This window comes from Nylanderia fulva, unplaced genomic scaffold (assembly GCF_048542155.1).
Source record: "Nylanderia fulva isolate GAGA-0341 unplaced genomic scaffold, ASM4854215v1 Scaffold5, whole genome shotgun sequence".
NCBI lineage: Eukaryota > Metazoa > Arthropoda > Insecta > Hymenoptera > Formicidae > Nylanderia > Nylanderia fulva.
The window spans coordinates 3560655-3578235 of NW_028190587.1; the positions used below are offsets into that span (position 1 = coordinate 3560655).

The following is a 17581-nucleotide window of genomic DNA, read 5'->3' on the forward strand; positions in this document are numbered from 1 at the left end:
GCGATTCTATTCACACGCACTTGAGTCTCGCTGCGTAAATTTTTCACACCGGTATAAACGAAGTGCAAGCATGCCGATTCGGTGCCACAAGCATTCGGATTTTTCAATAGACGGCATGACATGAAGTAGCCACTTTACAAGGTACACCGCCTACGCCATACTTCGACCAGAATTTCAAGTTCGGCGCGCCACGCGAGTTTAGTTGTCAGTAAATCATACACGTATACACGTATACACACGCATATGCATCCGTGCATAAGAGGGTTCATCGAATGCGAGCAACTGAACGTGCTAGCTTAACAGAAATCATTCGCGAGTTTTCATAAACCGTATATAGACCCAACCGTATATAGACATTAATTCCAAAAATGAAACTTAACGTTGTATCCGCGATCTCTGTTCTCTCTTAAACTCTTCCCCGATTATTCATTAATAAATTTATATATTAGGAATAATTTGTTATTTAGAATTAAATCGATGTTTAAAAGCAAGTACATGCGCAAAATAGAGATTCGAAGATTAAAATCATAAATAAATTACTTACCGAATCCCATTCGCACTTCCTCTTCGTCGTCACTGTCGATATGCTTGATCCCTGCGACTTCGAAGCTCTTCGCGGATTGTTCCTTCCGCGAGACGGATACGGAGGAGGAACAGTCACAGTTATCTTCGCCACAGCCGCAGTCGTCGCCGGCACATCTACATCCTAACAGCGGATCGTCCGTGTCTATGTTCCTACACGCCGGACAAGGAAACGTCATATCGTCGAGCGAGACCCTTTCGATCTTTCTTTCGACGGTGACAAGCAGACTGCCTATGTACGCCGGCAGATCCTCGTCACTGACGTCACCCGGACCACCTACGTTCCGTAATCTGTCCTCGGGATCCTTCGGCGAATCATTAGCGCCGTTGCTGTCCTGCCAGAGAATGCTCTCTTCGAATTGCAACGGGCTCTTCAGATCTTTCGGCGCGATCGATTTGCTGCGCGTTTCGCACCTGCTGCTCTCCTTCCACTTCTCCATCGTTGAAGTGGAGACGACATTAGCGCATCGTTTTACTTTGACGCGGCTCTCGTCGCCGCCAGTGGGACTAGAGTAATTCTTGGAATACACCCTGCGACTCGAATCTCGATTAAGTTCGCCGTCGAGATCGTCCTTCCAAGCGTCGACACTGGACGCGGACTTGGACTTCATCACCGTGTTGGTGCGACCGGATTTGCTGATCGTGCGATTCTCATGACAGGTTTGGTGCTCGAGCCTGTCGATCGATCTGGCCTCCTCCCGGCGATGTTCAGCGCTGCTGATCTCCCGTGTCCTCGGACGCGCATCCTCGCGCGATCTTCGTCGCAGACGACTGCTGACCTTCATCGCACCAGAGGATTGCGCCCCGCCGAGATTCGCGCCCACTGTATTTGCTGACGAGCTCGGCTGACCTTTGTTCGTCAACTCCCGCCAGTCCATGAACTCGTCCTCACGATCCCAACCCAAGATGCCCGGAGCCCTCATCGACGTGGTTCGCCAGACTACTGCTATCTGCGAACAGCAGCATATAGCTTTGTTCTCAAATGTCCTCCTTATGCGCTTTTAGCATCCGCTTAATTTACGTCAAAGCTTGGCTGTGTTTAGTAGAAAAAACTGCTGTACATCTGTTGCAAAATTCGTGAATCTGATTATTGTATTCTTTTAATCTTAACTGAATCTAAGAGTACACCAATTAGATTCACAAATTTTGCAACAGTTGCAAAGCTGCTTTTTCTGTTGAACGCAATCGTTAATACATCAAGAAATCACTTGACTCTACATTGCTTCAAATCTTAATTTTTCTTTTTATTCTTTCCCGTAATAATAATAAAAATATTAATAATAGTTTCCGACAGGTTAAACTATTGATAATAAAAGATTTTTTAACTAAGTTGACTAAGCAGAATTATGAACAAGTAAAAAGAATTTAGCTGTAACTTATTGTCGCGGTAAAATCAGCTTGCTCGGCACAATTCTAAGAAACAGGAAAACGTTATAAACGTATTAACGTGACAATGTCGCCTCGGCGTTCTCAAAGAGATATGTCTTTTATTACCTGAGGGGGAGGCTTAAACGGGCATCTAATACCGCGCGTCCCATTACGCGCCTCTATCCGTGTACACGATGACTAGTACAATATTTATGCCGAGGATTCGTCGTACGATCACTCGGAAGGTACGCTAGGAATTCTGGTCGAGACTTCGACTCGGTCATTAAGACGAAGTTGTCATTCTCTCGCGGCGGTACCTGCCAGGACGTTCTCCGACACGATATCCTCTCGCGACAACCAGGAAAGAGAAAGGAGAAAAAAAGGAAACGAAAAAGGATGTGACTCACCTCAACGGTATTTTGCTCGGCGGCTTTACCGGCAATCTTAACACCGCTGACCGACGAGGTGGTTGCAGTTGCAGCAGACACGCTGCGTACGCAGAGGTAACATTCCCCGAGACGCAGCGCGGACGCCTCGAGCTCACCCAGATGCAGGATCAGACCGCTGCCGCCTAACGTTAGAGGCCAGCCCTCTGGCACCACCGCCTCGTTTCCCTGCAATCAGATAAATGGATCATGTTAGTATCTCGTTCCTTAATCAACTTTATGGCTGCCTTTCGCGCTAAACATCGTAATTTTCGTATATGGATGGAGTCTCTTAAGCTCTTCCGCACACGTGCTTTTTATCGAATATTCTACGTGATAAATGTTTTTTTTTCTTCACGAGTAAGGAGAGAAAAAAATACAATTGAAGGTAAAAAAGGAGCACGTAGTAAAGAACACAGTGCGAATTAAGCTAATTGGAATCTTCGTGCATAAATTGCGGACAAAAGTGAAAAGAATTACGACACAACGCACGTTAATCATGCTAATTGCAAGAATAATTCATCCTGTGCGGATACACCCAAAATTGAGAGTACGTGCAGTCAGCCAGTGACTGTCCCTTCTGCCTTTCTCTGCTATAATGTCGAAGATTGCGTATCTTGAAATGCATACTTTCGTACGTTAAGATATTACTGCATAGACGTCACACTGACTCAGTGTTAAATAGTTACACAATTAAATCATATAACAATTGAAAATGTGTAAGTTCAAATAAAAAATAATATCGCATTTATTGCAATGAAATAAGCTGACGTATAAATAAGATATTAATTTATTGTTATTCAAGATTATTAATTAGTAATTAGTTTGATTTTATTATATATAGAACAACATACGTATGTTGCAATCACATTTATCGTGCAAAATAAAAAATAAATTGATGAGTGATCTTTTTTGTAGTGATATAACACGTTCGCAAATACATAACTGTCGGCAATATCGGAAGCGTTATCACGATTTATTCCTAGGGCACCTCGATACATTGTAGCGTTTAATTTAATATCCAGCCTCACGGCTCGTATCTTCTCATCTTTAAAGGAGAGGAGATCGTCGAAGGTGCAAGACTCTCTCGAGACTTGCACCTTGCAATAACGCCTACATATGTCGGCTCGTGACTATGTGGCTCGTGTAAGTAATTAGATGGTAGGATAGCGCAAATAAAGGGCGCTAAACAAATGCATACTTCGTGTTCGTAATTAAAAGCGCGTAGCAAATGAAACTCGTTCGATCGTCCGCGATTTTCATTATCGAGACTGAAAGGCTGATGTAATTGCATTCCACAGTAAAATGAAACTTTACCAAATGGAGTTAGTCAACTCGATTGGAATATTTGACGACGAATCTCATCTGTTCATCAATGCAAAACTAATTACCTCGCGGCAAAGTAATAATATATTTATTAATAGTGACGTTAATCATGTAATTTAGAAAATTTAAAAGTCAAGAGTAAACTTTGTCAAATTTAAAGATTTTTCAATCTGCTTTTCCAGATGATTCAGACTCATTTGTAATTAAATATTGTTTTATATATTTGACTTTTATATAAAAAATATATAATGCTCGATTTTTCATAACATTGCTTTTCCTTTTTGTTATGTGGGTTGATGTAATCCGATTCAACTACACCGTGCTTTCATATATGTTTTATATTGTCTTTATTATTAATTAATTCACCAACAATACTCTCGTGATGCCCTCGTATAATGCCGTTGACCGTCCGCATGACGGAGAATTCGTATGTGTACATTATAGCGCTTTGTTTGTTATGATCGGGTTCGTATAAATCGTGCACGATTCGCGTATCTCATCGCCACTACACTTTTTTTGTTTGATATATTTATTAATTCACAGAAACAGTTTCTAGCTTTAAAATACAATATGCACATATAAATTATTTGAAGGAAAATATAAGTAGACGATCAGACTAACTGCGAATCAGGTGTTATTGTTGACACAACGTTTTGACCGACGGTTTCGGTCCTTGTCAAGTGTCTAGGGTAAATTAGATAACTAAAACACACCACACAATTTATTTCATGGCACAGGCACGTTTAAAATAATTCGTTACTGTGATGAGTCGTTGAGTGACGATGTACAGATCGAACATTAAATAAGTACTTATTGAAAATTCAATAAGTACTTATTTAATTTATCCTGGACACTTGACAAGAACTGAAACCGTCGGTCTAAAACAAATTGAAATTAAAATAACATTTGATAAAATTGAATTAAAATAACATTTAAAAATAAATTGAATTAAAATAACATTTAATAAAAAGAATTGACAAAAATCTCTTTGTAGATAAAAAATCTTATAAATAATCTTAAAATCTTATAAACTCTACGTACTTTTACCTAAGATTTTTTATTTCGAGCACAAAACAATAGAGACACAACAAAATTTTTTTCTTTACATACATTCTGCAAATATTAAACTTATTCTGTGAAAAGTACATAGACGCTTTACACATAATATCATGTAGAGTAAGATTCAAATGATAGCAAAACAGATCAATAGCCATTTAATAGGAAACGGATAAAAAGCACTAAGTCTACTTATAGAAACTTCTACACCTGTCATTGATTCTTCCATTTCATTAAAGCGGACATGCACGCGACACGTGTCGCGTGCCATGTGTTGTGACTCGTTGCGTGTTCATCGAACTGCAATGTGCAAGAATACAAGGTAACACGAACTGCTGCGGTTACTAGGCATTCTTAATTATAAAAAAAACATGCAAGTAGGTTTACGATAAAACTAAAAAATGTCTGCAGACATACAGCAGATAAAAATGCAGGAATAAATAGAATCGCGTGAATAAACTTTTATTACGATTCATCGGTGCATTCGAATGTCACGCGACAGATTATATGGTATATCTTGGCACAAGTCAGCTATTCACAGTGACAGTAATACCCTGAATACGTAAAACCGTTGCATATTTTTAAAGGAATGTCGCGAAATAAATTATCAAATCACGTAATAATGAAATGCAAAACAGATCATGAGACTAGATAAAATAGCGACGAAACTCAAGAAAGGTAAACATAATCCACGAGGGGAAAGTGCGATATCGCGAAATTTCATCGAGCGTCCAGTACCACATTGTCAAACAGTCTAAAACCAATCAGTGTTAAGGTAACAATGAGGAAAAGAATATATAAAGCCAGTTTTGTCTTGACCATGACGACAGAACGAACGTTTATGATGCGCGCGATAAGGAAACCGGGGGCCTTCTCGCCTGTCAACCATGTGTCTCATTAGCGGTATAAAATGTCGCGCGGGAAATAAATTTAACGCCGAAACTAAGCGACTTTCACTGCGTGATTTACCGACGTTCGTACTGTCTCCTTGATTTAATTCACGCGGCTGAATCTTATGTTCTGCACGCGGAAAATTCATGTATTCGAATCGCTTTCGACGAGATTCCGACGAGAATGTAAATCAGAGCTTATCGCCGTGAAATTCGCGTTAGGCCATTAAGTGCCGAACATTTTTCATAGCTCTCAATATTATCGATATTCAGACGCATAGTAAAAAGTTTATCGATTGCCCTCGTAAGCGTCGCACATCGTCGCGTAATAATTTTAATTTTATCATCGATTTTACGTGACGTGATTGCAATCTCCGTTACATGCGACTAGGACGATCGCGCATTGATATATACTACTAGTATGTCGAGACTAGTTTGACAGCTGCGTCATAAGAGATATTTCAATATTCATATTAGAATTTTCTTTCTTGTTTTTTACAATAAGCGTTGTATGCAAAGCAGAAGAGAGAGTATAAGTAGTACTTTCTACTTTTATAAAAATATAGCACAAGTATATTTGAGAACAAATAAGAGACTATTTATTATTATATTAAAATAAAACATAGATCATCTTATGAAATTATACTTAAAAATAAAAAAAACATGTTTTAATTAATTATGTAAATTAAAAAAACATGTACACTTACTTACTTCTTCGCATAGATGACTTAAAAACAATTTCTATTTTTTTATTCGATTTGACAAGAACGACTTCTAAATTAATCGTACGCGGTATCGCCCGTAAATGAATTAGCTCGTTAACGTGGCGAGAGCAGCGCATAGTTGAACACATCGATATCCCTGATATCCGCTTGATCTAACGAAAGAATCCGTAATAGACGATTAACGAGGGAGAGCGAAAGGAGAGACGGAGCGGCGTGCCGGATGCTGTTCAAGTGACAGACACGTGCACGCGACTGACGAGGGCTCATTAATCGTTGACCACACTACTACGGCGTACGCATCGACGCGTCCGTATCCACACGAGCGAAACCTGAACGAGTAACACGCGCGGAAGTAGCAGAGCGGGTACATCGAAACATACATTTTGTGACGGCCCGATCTGATGAAAGTCCGGCAAGACTGATTGCGATCTGGCTGCCGCAAGGAAGCGAGCGCAAGAGGGAAAGAATAAAAAAAAAAAGATATATACATATATGTATTCACGAACTTGTTTCATGAGACTGAGGTTGAAAAACGCGCACGCGCCCCGCCGACCGCCCGTGGTAAACACGCTGTGTATGCGCGATCAAATTAATCGGCATGACATCGTTACTTCTCCGAGTCGGACGTCTTTCACTCTGTGCGCTCCGGAGCCGTCTCTTGCCGCGCGAATGGGGGAAATAAGTCTTAACCATGATATCGTTTCGCGGCGCGAAAAAATATAACGGTTGAGTGCAGAGGCTAACAGAGCTAAAAGAGAGAGCGAGTTTGGATTTACGACGTGTATATCGAGTTACCATATATACGTGAATTGAAATTTGCGTAAATTTGCGTAGTGTGCGCGACTGGTTTTTAACGAGCATATTTTCGAAAGTATTGATCGCGCATAGTTAATAGGATAAGGAAAATTATATGGATGGTTTATGCGGAAAACGATAGAAAGCCTAAGCGGAAGGAATAATTTGTCGAAGGATATTTAATGCAAGAGCAGAGATTCTCGAATTTAAAAAATTATTTCAAATACGAAACGCTCATTCACTTATCCTTTTAAAAAATAACTGCATCGTTTTCTAATCAATGTATTTTCGTTTACTCCACAATTCAATACGCTGAAAAATTATTAATAAATATTTATTTCAATACTGCCTAATAAATTATTTGATTGAAACAAATATTTATCAGTTTTGAAAAAAAATTTCTTATATCAAATAAATATTTTTCACATCAAATCAATATTATTAATTTCGAATAAATGATTTATCAGGCAGTATTGAAATAAATATTTATTTGAATTCAATAAATTTTTTTTCAGTCTAAAAAGCAATTAATTCAGCATTAAATTGTTAGATCGTCCCTATGTATCAATTGATATAATATGTTAATTGTAAAATAGAGATAGAAATGATCATTTGCATTTCACGTGTGCGAAGTATTTCGGAATATCCATGCGAAAGGGATCCGAGGATGGATCACGCGGAGATGCGATCTACCAGCCTGCGGACATGGGGTTTTCTCTCGGGGATCTCGGATGCGGCAACGGATGTGTGCATGCGGGCGGCGCGTATACAACGCGATGGGGCTTTCTGGCCGATAACGCGCCGTGAATACAGGCGTGCACAGACCGATTCCCTCTTTGCGCGCAGCGGCATAGCTCGTTTAAAATGCAGATTAGACCCTATCCCGTACTCCTTTTAAAGTTGCCGCCTGGTGTCGACATGGAAACGGCACCGATCGCACAATATTCGGCGTTATAAAACAGCATCTACAATTAAATGCATAGCGATGGACGGGAAAAAATTTTTATTATTCTCTCTAGAGAAAAATCCATTGAGTTAAAAATAGTAATAGTAATGGAATGCAAAATGTCAGCTAAAAATAATAAAAACACCATACCTATTAGTTTATTGAAAAAATAAATTTTAAAATACAATAAAAAGTGAAAAAAAATTTGCGCGGATTGAGAAATAAAACTACGTGCGTGAGCATGCATATTCTGTCCAAGTTATTCGGCGGTATGTAAAAAATGGCTAAATAGATGCAATGACGACGTTCACATTGTGGTCGCACGAGCACGAAATTTCTTTGAGCATGTAACAGAGACCGGTTTGAATCGACTCGCGGTACGTACGCAAATGGACGCAATTCAAGACCGCGGCTTTCGATGTGGTTTCACAATGAACCTTGCGGGACCAAGGTTCACGGCACGGAAATCCTATTCGGTAACTGGCGCCGCTGTTATTCGCGTTTCGTCTCGGTATCGCGGCGTCTGCCACGCGAAGCATTTATGAATCAACATATCGAGAAAAAATATTCTTCTCTTTCCCCCTTTCTACCATAATTATAATATAATTTTCTTGTAAATGAAAAAAAAGTTTCTATCGATTTACAAGTTAAATTTGCTTCTGTTTTTTATTTTTTTAAACTATTTCTTTGAATCTCTCAATTATAATCTACAAATAAAAAGACAATAAGAGCTAATTAAGTTCTATACTAGAATTATATTTGTGAAAAGATTTATAACATAAATTATTAAATATTATACAGAACTCAATTATATTTGTGTCAAATAATATTTCTTCATTATATATAGTATCGTTGCATATATTCTTGCATTATAAAAAATACTTGTAAAAATTTTTACATAACAGCTAAAAAATGAAATATTATTAATCATAATTCAATATAATCTACATGTCTACACTTTAAATTCTATTTAATACTGTAAACGTTAGCCAAAACCAGTCGCAGCATATTACTACATCAATACACGATAATTACTATATGATACGACAGCAAAAAAGATCCGTTCTACCTTCATCTCTCTTTCTCATTTTCTTGACAGTAAATCACCGCCAAGCGCGTGTACAGAATTTCTCGACTACTAGTTAACAATGCAGGATCCCGAGGAAAACGCGAAAACGAGCCCGAGTAGAAAGAAGAAGTCTCTCCATCTTATTCGCGTCTTGTCTGTCAAGACAGCTTGACTGGCGAGCTCGACTCTGCCAGAGGTCGATCTCTACGTACAGCAATAAACGGTGTTAGAGAAAATCCCTCATGCGGTTTCTCAATTTCTTTTACCTTATCTTTCGTAAAGAAGCTCTCTCCCTTTCTTCTTCTTCACTCATTTTTACGTTGACTATTTAAATTTGGTTACAAAATAATTGGATTTTTTAATATAATGCAGTTGATGAATGCATTATAATTAATGTTAATTTTAAGATAAAATTAAATATACTGCTGTACATTCCTCCCTTATATGCATAATTTTTTTTTTTATTTTTCGCGCAAAATATTTATCTAGGATATAATAAATAAAATCTAACAATAAATCTAAGTCTGCTGTTTGATTGTCCGTCTGGGGATATCTTCCTTCTGCGGTGTGACTTCCGCAAAGGAATTACGGGATCAATGCGCACTTTCCTGCGTATAGAAGCCAAAGGTCCTCGGCGTCCTCTAGCTGCGATTGGCCTATGACCGGCGACAATAGAAAGCTTGGATACGCTCGTAAACCCGATGGCTTTTGAAAACGTCACTCGGGAAGAATCATGGAAATAGCGGACGGATTGAGGAAGCGCATCCACCAGCGAAAAGGTTCCTTGAACCTCGCTGGTTGACGGTCACTTTCCTCGAACGGCGTCCTTTCACATGTGTCACGTCGCAATCACCTGCACGCCACGAGTCATCGCCTTTGCCATCCACGAGGAACAATTTCCCGCAACTGTTGTGCGAAACATCATCCATCTGGATGGCAATACGCCGAGAGGTCGATATTACGGTATCGGACAATAATTTTTTGCACGATGAATGCAACATCAAATGCAGAGACAAAAAACTTCTTATACATGTGCGTCAACAATTGCAGAAGATTTAAAATCTACTAATAATGAACCCGACAACTAAAATAAATTTGTAGTTGTGGCAGATAAAAAAAGCTCTACGTTCTATCCATATTTTATCTTCTATAAAATAAAATAAAAATTAAATAGAGTCCACATTTATAAAACCACAAATTGATAAGTTAATTGCACAAATTGTAACTGGTATAAACAGAACAAAAACATGTAGGAGTGTAGATCGTAATGAGAAAGATGGATTAATAACTGTATGCGTGAAATATAATACATACGCGAAATGATTGTGCCAGAATGCAACTCTATCGAATTAGAGCGCGAGCAAAGATCGAGAGGCGGTACTTTTCACGTTTTATCTCCGCGCAGCTGCATTGTGACGCCGCATCTCGAGCGGCATATCGTTCATCGGGGTACATGTTGCGAATTCTTTCCGGCTTCTATCGCAACCTATCATTATCTGATGTGACATTTCATGAAAATGTGTGACGTCGGCCGTTTGTTATTACGCGGCTATCCGTGAACGTCGCGTCGTGCTAGCAAGTAATTATCGGTCTCACGGTGTAATTATCGCAATTGTTATCCGATCCCGGGGCGAGGCCAAAAAGGTCAGAACTAGGGGAAGCCTCAACGAGACTTGCAATGTAGATCCATCTTCTTGATCCTCGTCTCGCTATTATAAAAGCACGTCTAGTTAACGAGTGAAAAATATCGAACGGTATGAGAAAAAAGTTGCGAAAAGATGGAACAAAATTAGTAAATTAATTTCAAACATCTGTCTATTATTTACTTTAATTTAAAGTATAATATAAATTACTTCTAAATATTTGCATTATTTTTGCTTATAATTAGAATATCCTCCTGTATAAAACATATATATATTTTTGCTATTAATTAATTTTCTCTGCATATATGTTGAAAGAATTAAGTGTGTAAAAAATATAAAATATACGCAAAATTCGAAAGTATAAAAAAATCAAAACGATAAAGAAAATTGATCGTTTCCGATTATTCCTAGAAACATTGCATACATATCTCGCCGATTAAAGATTATAAAACTAAATATATAGCGCACGATATTACAGTACATTATCGTTTAATTAGTTATCCGTCAATTATTTTCTTATCAGTATGCTTTGTTAGTAGCAACATGAGACAATGTATGGCTTCTCTCTAAAGAAAGACGTATCTTGTCTCGGAGCAGAGTGACAGATTCACATCATCATGGCATTAACCTTCCTTGAGCTTTCTTCTGCGATATATACGCAGATAAATCGACGACAAAATTATGAATATGGTCCAATAGAATACACAATGTATATGTAGAAAAGATATATAATTCCTCTGCTATAATTCATCGTGAGAATAGGAAATGAACGGCTCTTCCTCGGCATGGAAGAGAGTAACATCTTTTTGCCGGTTCAATGAGTTACCATTGGTAGACCTCCCCAGAATCGCCGGAGGTGTGTATCAAGTTGTCGTATCTCTTAGACGCATACGTGCACATTGCCATCCCGCGCGTAGTAATTATGATAATGTCGCGTGAGTCGCGATTACAGGGAAGCGCGACGGACAAAATTAATAACCAAGATTCACGATATATCCGAGGACATGTCAATTTAAGACAATCGCAACCGACGCAGAAATAAGTAAACGCAACGCGAACAGAAAGCAAAACGGAACCTGGAAAACGCTAGGTTTCTTAAGAATGAGAGAGCACACGCAAACCTGCGATCAACGTCGATGGCGAAATTTGTAGTTTACGTGAAACAGCCAGCGTGCGGTCATCGTGCCTAAGGCCTTGGTCATTTATTAAATCGATTTAAACATGCATAAACTGATGAATATGAATGTATAAACGACGAATCGCTAATATCGCGTGATAAGATTTTATTCTGAAATAATTTAAATAACAGCTTTGAACAATAAATATTAAATAATAATATTTTCAAGGCAAGACAAAAATATCTTATGATATTTATTGTGTATAGCTTATAAAATAAATATAAATTTAACGTATAAGACGGGCAACAAGAGCCAAATCGCGGATGACAATGCGTTATCCTAACGAAACTAAATAATTTTTCGTTAGAATTAAATACCGGTGCACAAGGCACCAAATTTTTACTTGGACACGGCCAAGATTTTAAATATGAAATAATCTCATATTTTGAGATTTTAATTTCAATACCCCTTTTAACCCCCCTACGGAAAATAAATAAATGAATGCAAGAGAAAAATATAGATCCGAAAATCGCTGAATCGGGACTTTTTCTCTTGCATTCATTTATTTATTTTCCGTAGGGGGGTTAAAAGGGGTATTGAAATTAAAATCTCAAAATATGAGATTATTTCATATTTAAAATCTTGGCCGTGTCCAAGTAAAAATTTGGTGCCTTGTGCACCGGTATTTAATTCTAACGAAAAATTATTTAGTTTTGTTAGGATAACGCATTGTCATCCGCGATTTGGCTCTTGTTGCCCGTCTTATACGTTAAATTTATATTTATATTACAGAGCCTTGTTAAAACTCTTATATAAAATAAATAATTCAATTTTTATTTTTCATACTTCCTTTGTATATTTGAGTGCGAGTCTTAATTCAAAATTATTTGTTTAAAAAAATGCTTTGTTGTAAGCATTTTATAAAAATTAAAAATATGCCTATATTAAAAATATTTATTTGCTTCCGTACAAGCAAGTCCTTGCAAAAGAATTTTTAACCGTAACGTCGAAATACGGATTCAAGATAAAATCCTAATACATGCCGGAAAGGTATATAGTGCTAGTACTTCCGACCATCACGATGCAAAGGAACGTTTATCTCGTGTCCGCGCGTGTGCGCCTTCGTGCATAATTCCGCATACGAGAACTCCAATTATCCGGTACTTGCACCTCACTTGAGCATCCTCAACAATGCATCGATCTAAGAGATCTGCTCGATTTTTTCTCCCGCCGAGACCACAAGATAAATACGCATTGTTTTCACTCGCGCGCTGCAAAATTATGAGAGCGATCTTTTCTTGAAAAATTATATCTTGACTAGAGATGAAATCAAAAGTCTCATCAACATATCGTAGTTTTCGTAATTTTTTAAGTATTTTTTAAATATAATTTAATTAGAAATAAATTATAATTTTTTTGAAGCATGGATAATAATTGACTTACACGTAGACTTAACAAAAATCAATGCTTTTATTAGAGAGCAATCAACTTGAAATGTATCTAACAACAATTCTGAATTACCAGTCATTCATCCTTCATTGGTACGCCACTCATTCGATTCCGATTGAAACACGCTTCATTAGATTTCGATAGCGCGGAGCAAGCAGCTGATTTATTTTCTCGAATCTATTTCCACGTGTTACGAAATCGCTCGCGAAGAGTCTGATTCCATCTTTCAGTCTCGACTATAAAGTGCAAGACGGGGGATAATGCTGCGAACTGGTCGCGTTATCTCTTTCCCGACCGCCGTGTCGGTCACCCGCGGGCTACTTCTTCTCTTCCAAGTGCATATATGCATGCATCTTGCCGTGCCCTCCCATATAGTCATTACTAACACTTGCACCGGTTCGCTGGGCGTGTAAGTGCGTGCGTGCTTACGTATGCGTATACGCGTGCTACCTCGCCTAGTCGCCGATGCGTGACTATATCGGAGGCGAGCAAAGTCTGCTATAGGATTATTATGCAAGCTCGTGGTGCTCTCAGGCTCTGTCAGTGCTCCGGGTTCCGGGTCCGATTGTTCGTTCACTTCGACGCGATACGCTCCCTGACACCTGATGTTAAGCGCATATGTTAACGTGCACGACATTCCTGCTTATTTGCCTATCATTTATTATACTTGTATTTCGAACGTCTGTAATCATTTTTGTCTCAATTTTTGTCCTAAAGTCATTTGTTTGTCTTACTATAATTAAATTTATTTAATTCTCGTTGTTAGAAACGTAAAGATTTTTTTCTCTAATCAAATGACAATGTCAAACAAAATCGCGATGCAGTTTTACATGTTTATCAATTATTGTGCTGTAGATAAAATATTGTCGACAAGTGCGTGCGTCACAGTGAATCTCTGTGTCTCTGACAAGCGCAGCATCCCACGGCTGTATCTATGCGAGATGGCGAAAGAGAATCACTTATTGTGAGTTCATACGCTCGGTCGCGTCTGTCGAGAGTCGATTTGCATTATACGCAAAGCGGTTCTTCTTGATCGCGTGCAATTTGTCATTACGTGTGTCGTCCTCCCGGTAGAAGTGCCGGACAAAAAATCCATCGCGGAGTGGCGATCTCTCGTGCGCGCTCGTCAGCGCGCGATGAAAGGAGTTTCATTATTCATCAGGTTCGGCCAACCGTGCGAGTTATGGCCGGTGTGTATAGATACTTGGTTCGTTTACAGGGAGAAGTTCGATGTCTCCTGGCGAGAGTTTCGCAAAGTATCATTGCACTTACGCAAGGCACACCTACGCAAACAGCTTACGCGGACACGTTGCATTATTGCCTCGCATTTTGCGATCGAATCGATATACTTTCTCTCTTTCTCTCGCGAACGACTGTAGAATGTTCAAGCATTAAGCTTTGTTTGAGTTATTTTAACGACACCATCAAGAACTTCAATAATATCTCGAGATAAGATAACCGAGATCTTAGCGCATATACTATTTTTAAATGTATTGTTAATAGAGCTCTTGTCAATAGTATTACTTTTTGGCGGTATTAAGATAGATTGGAAATGGAAAAAAACCATAGAATTCATTGAAAGATTTGATGCAAGGAAATTATTAAATTACGTGTCTTTTTCTTCTTGTAACAAAATCAAGTTTCCGAGATACTATTAAGAAGTACCTGCTTATTCTCTCTCTCTCGCTCTTCTTTTCGTTCATTAAAAACAATACCAGAGTTACCGATCTTACATGCATGCAATCAGTTTACAAACGGATCCGGAGAAAAATGACGTGCACCGACTATACATATTTTTTCGCTATTATCGCCAACTGATTTACGAGGGAATCAACGAGCGACAATCGATACATCGGTTTTACGAGCGGCGATCGTGGCACATACACACGTGGTACTGTCACCCGACGAACCGGTGTCCTGTCTATAAACGTCTTCTCTCTCCCTCCCATCTGTTTTGCACGTTCATTGAGCGGCGGGTGCCATACGCAGACGTATTATTAAGCACAGATGCTGCCGCCACAGCCATCGTTTAAAGCTTTATTTACGTCCGCGGGCAAAAGCAATAAATTTACGTAGGAACCAAAGACTTCCTGCAGCATCTTCTTTCTCGGGTCGACGCACCTGTTTCGTGCCCGTCTATATCAGAAAACACAACGCGTAATTTACGAGCGATTCGGGAAAGTATTTAAACGCGACAAAGATCTCCGCCCCCCACGCCGTCGTAATTTATCGCGGGGATAACAACCGTCCGAATATGGCATTACATTATCGTATAATAAAGTAATCGCATTTGATCTTAAACCGCTTATTAACTATCGTAAATTAGCGTTTACGCGGATACATTAAACTTAAATTGATCGCGTAATTAGAAAATGAAGATAAATCCTCTCTCTGTAGAGAGTTTCAATAATTTCGCAAGAATTGAAAGCCTAATAATAAAATAAGACTGTACAGTATATGTACACAAATGCAAAGAGTTAATCCTAATCGAATACTTTTTAATGAGCTATAATTATCCTTCTCGATTATATATCTTTCATTAAACGTAGCCCCGAATATATTTTACAACTGTTTATATCATTTTATACTTCGTATTACGTAAACTTATCACTTGGCTGGCTAAAACCAGTCATTAAAATTTGTCATTAAGCGAGAGGATAATTGCACTGACACCGCGCTAAATCAATTTTTGAGATAAAACATGGTCGATGGAAAGAAAAATTTAAAAAAAAAGCGATGCTATCGGCAAAATCGTTTGGCGCAATAATGCGCTTTTACACGACTTTCGCAATGTGTCGGTTAACCGGCTTAATAATTGCGTTCCTTATACGTGCGCGAGGATAATTGTTTTTGCATAATCGAGATGACTTCGATCTCTCGCGGCGCGTTTATTTGATGCGCGAAAAGAAATCTGCGGGACGAGCACGTGTATGTATGTGTGTGTGTGTCAAAAGTGTCTATATATAGAGAAGCGTATATATAGAGTTGCGTAATGCACGATGTAATTATACGAGATTCAGAGCAGATTTTGATGTTCATATGTACCGTGCGAGATGATGATGATGATCTACGAAGTAGATTAGTGAAGAAGTAATTACAGGTTGATCGATATTATATAGGTGTTTTCAAATAACTATGTCTATCTTCCTGCGATTACGTGACGTCTCAACTGCTACATAATTTCTTACATCATTAAAACATTTTTATATATCAGAATGTAGCAAGACAAATTTTTTTAAACTTTTTCTTTTAAACTTAAGCAATATTATTATAATTTCGAAGCGTTTATCAATTAACGAAATATGAGTAAATTAAATATTAACGAGGAACACTACTGATAGCTGACAGTGGTAAAAATATTAGTAAATAGTACGTACATGTGTTTTTGAATATTTATAAAGGTAAAAATATATAAAATTAAAATTTTCTTCACAAATAATAAATTTTAATAAAATATATTAATATAATATCGAATATTGATATTTTACAGTTTACCACAAGTGTGGTGAAATAATAGTAATATTAACTAAAGCACTTGAATCTTTTAAAGCGGTTCTGAGACATTCATATGTTATCGATTTTGACAGATTGTGATACAAAAAACTTTGCTAAAAAGACTTTCGTCCGATCATATCAGAGTTCGTTGTGAGCTCTTCTTCTAATGTTAGGAAAAGTGAAAATATGGCATTATTGCTTTGTTAATATGAAGCAGTGCATCAATGCTATACAATGCATCATCGTAATATTTCAAAAGAGCTGTCATGATTCGAACTTAGAAACGAGACCTATTCAAAGTGCCGGCATGAAAAATGAGCAGTTTATATGATGCTGGAGCTATGTACTTTCATTTTCTCGTAGATCCAAATTAGTTAAAAGATGTGGAGAAGTATAAATTGATTTTCAATGTAAGAATTAATTACATCTTTAACATATTTTCTTATAAAATTCCAAGAAATAATTTATCATACTTAAATGTATATATGAATATTCACGAAATGAAATATGAATAACAACAAAAATATGAATAACAATCTTTTATTATAAAATTAAACTAGAAAGAGAAATAAAGATACCAGGGAATTAATTGACCAACACTGACTAAGATGAAAAATCTTTTATTAAAAAAGACGCAACGTTTCGACCCCGAATCGGGTCCTCTTCAGGCTACAATTTAATTATAAATCTCAGA

At 37.9% G+C, this 17581-nt stretch overlaps 1 protein-coding gene across 1 annotated transcript in view; it reads right to left on the reverse strand.

Annotated features, from left to right (window-relative positions):
* Positions 1 to 17581, reverse strand: part of LOC114941642 (puratrophin-1) — a 285051-nt gene that overhangs the window by 135286 nt on the left and 132184 nt on the right. The window contains 2 exon segments of the mRNA XM_085487025.1: positions 545 to 1532; positions 2358 to 2564. Coding sequence (XP_085343151.1) covers positions 545 to 1532; positions 2358 to 2564 — 1195 coding nt within the window.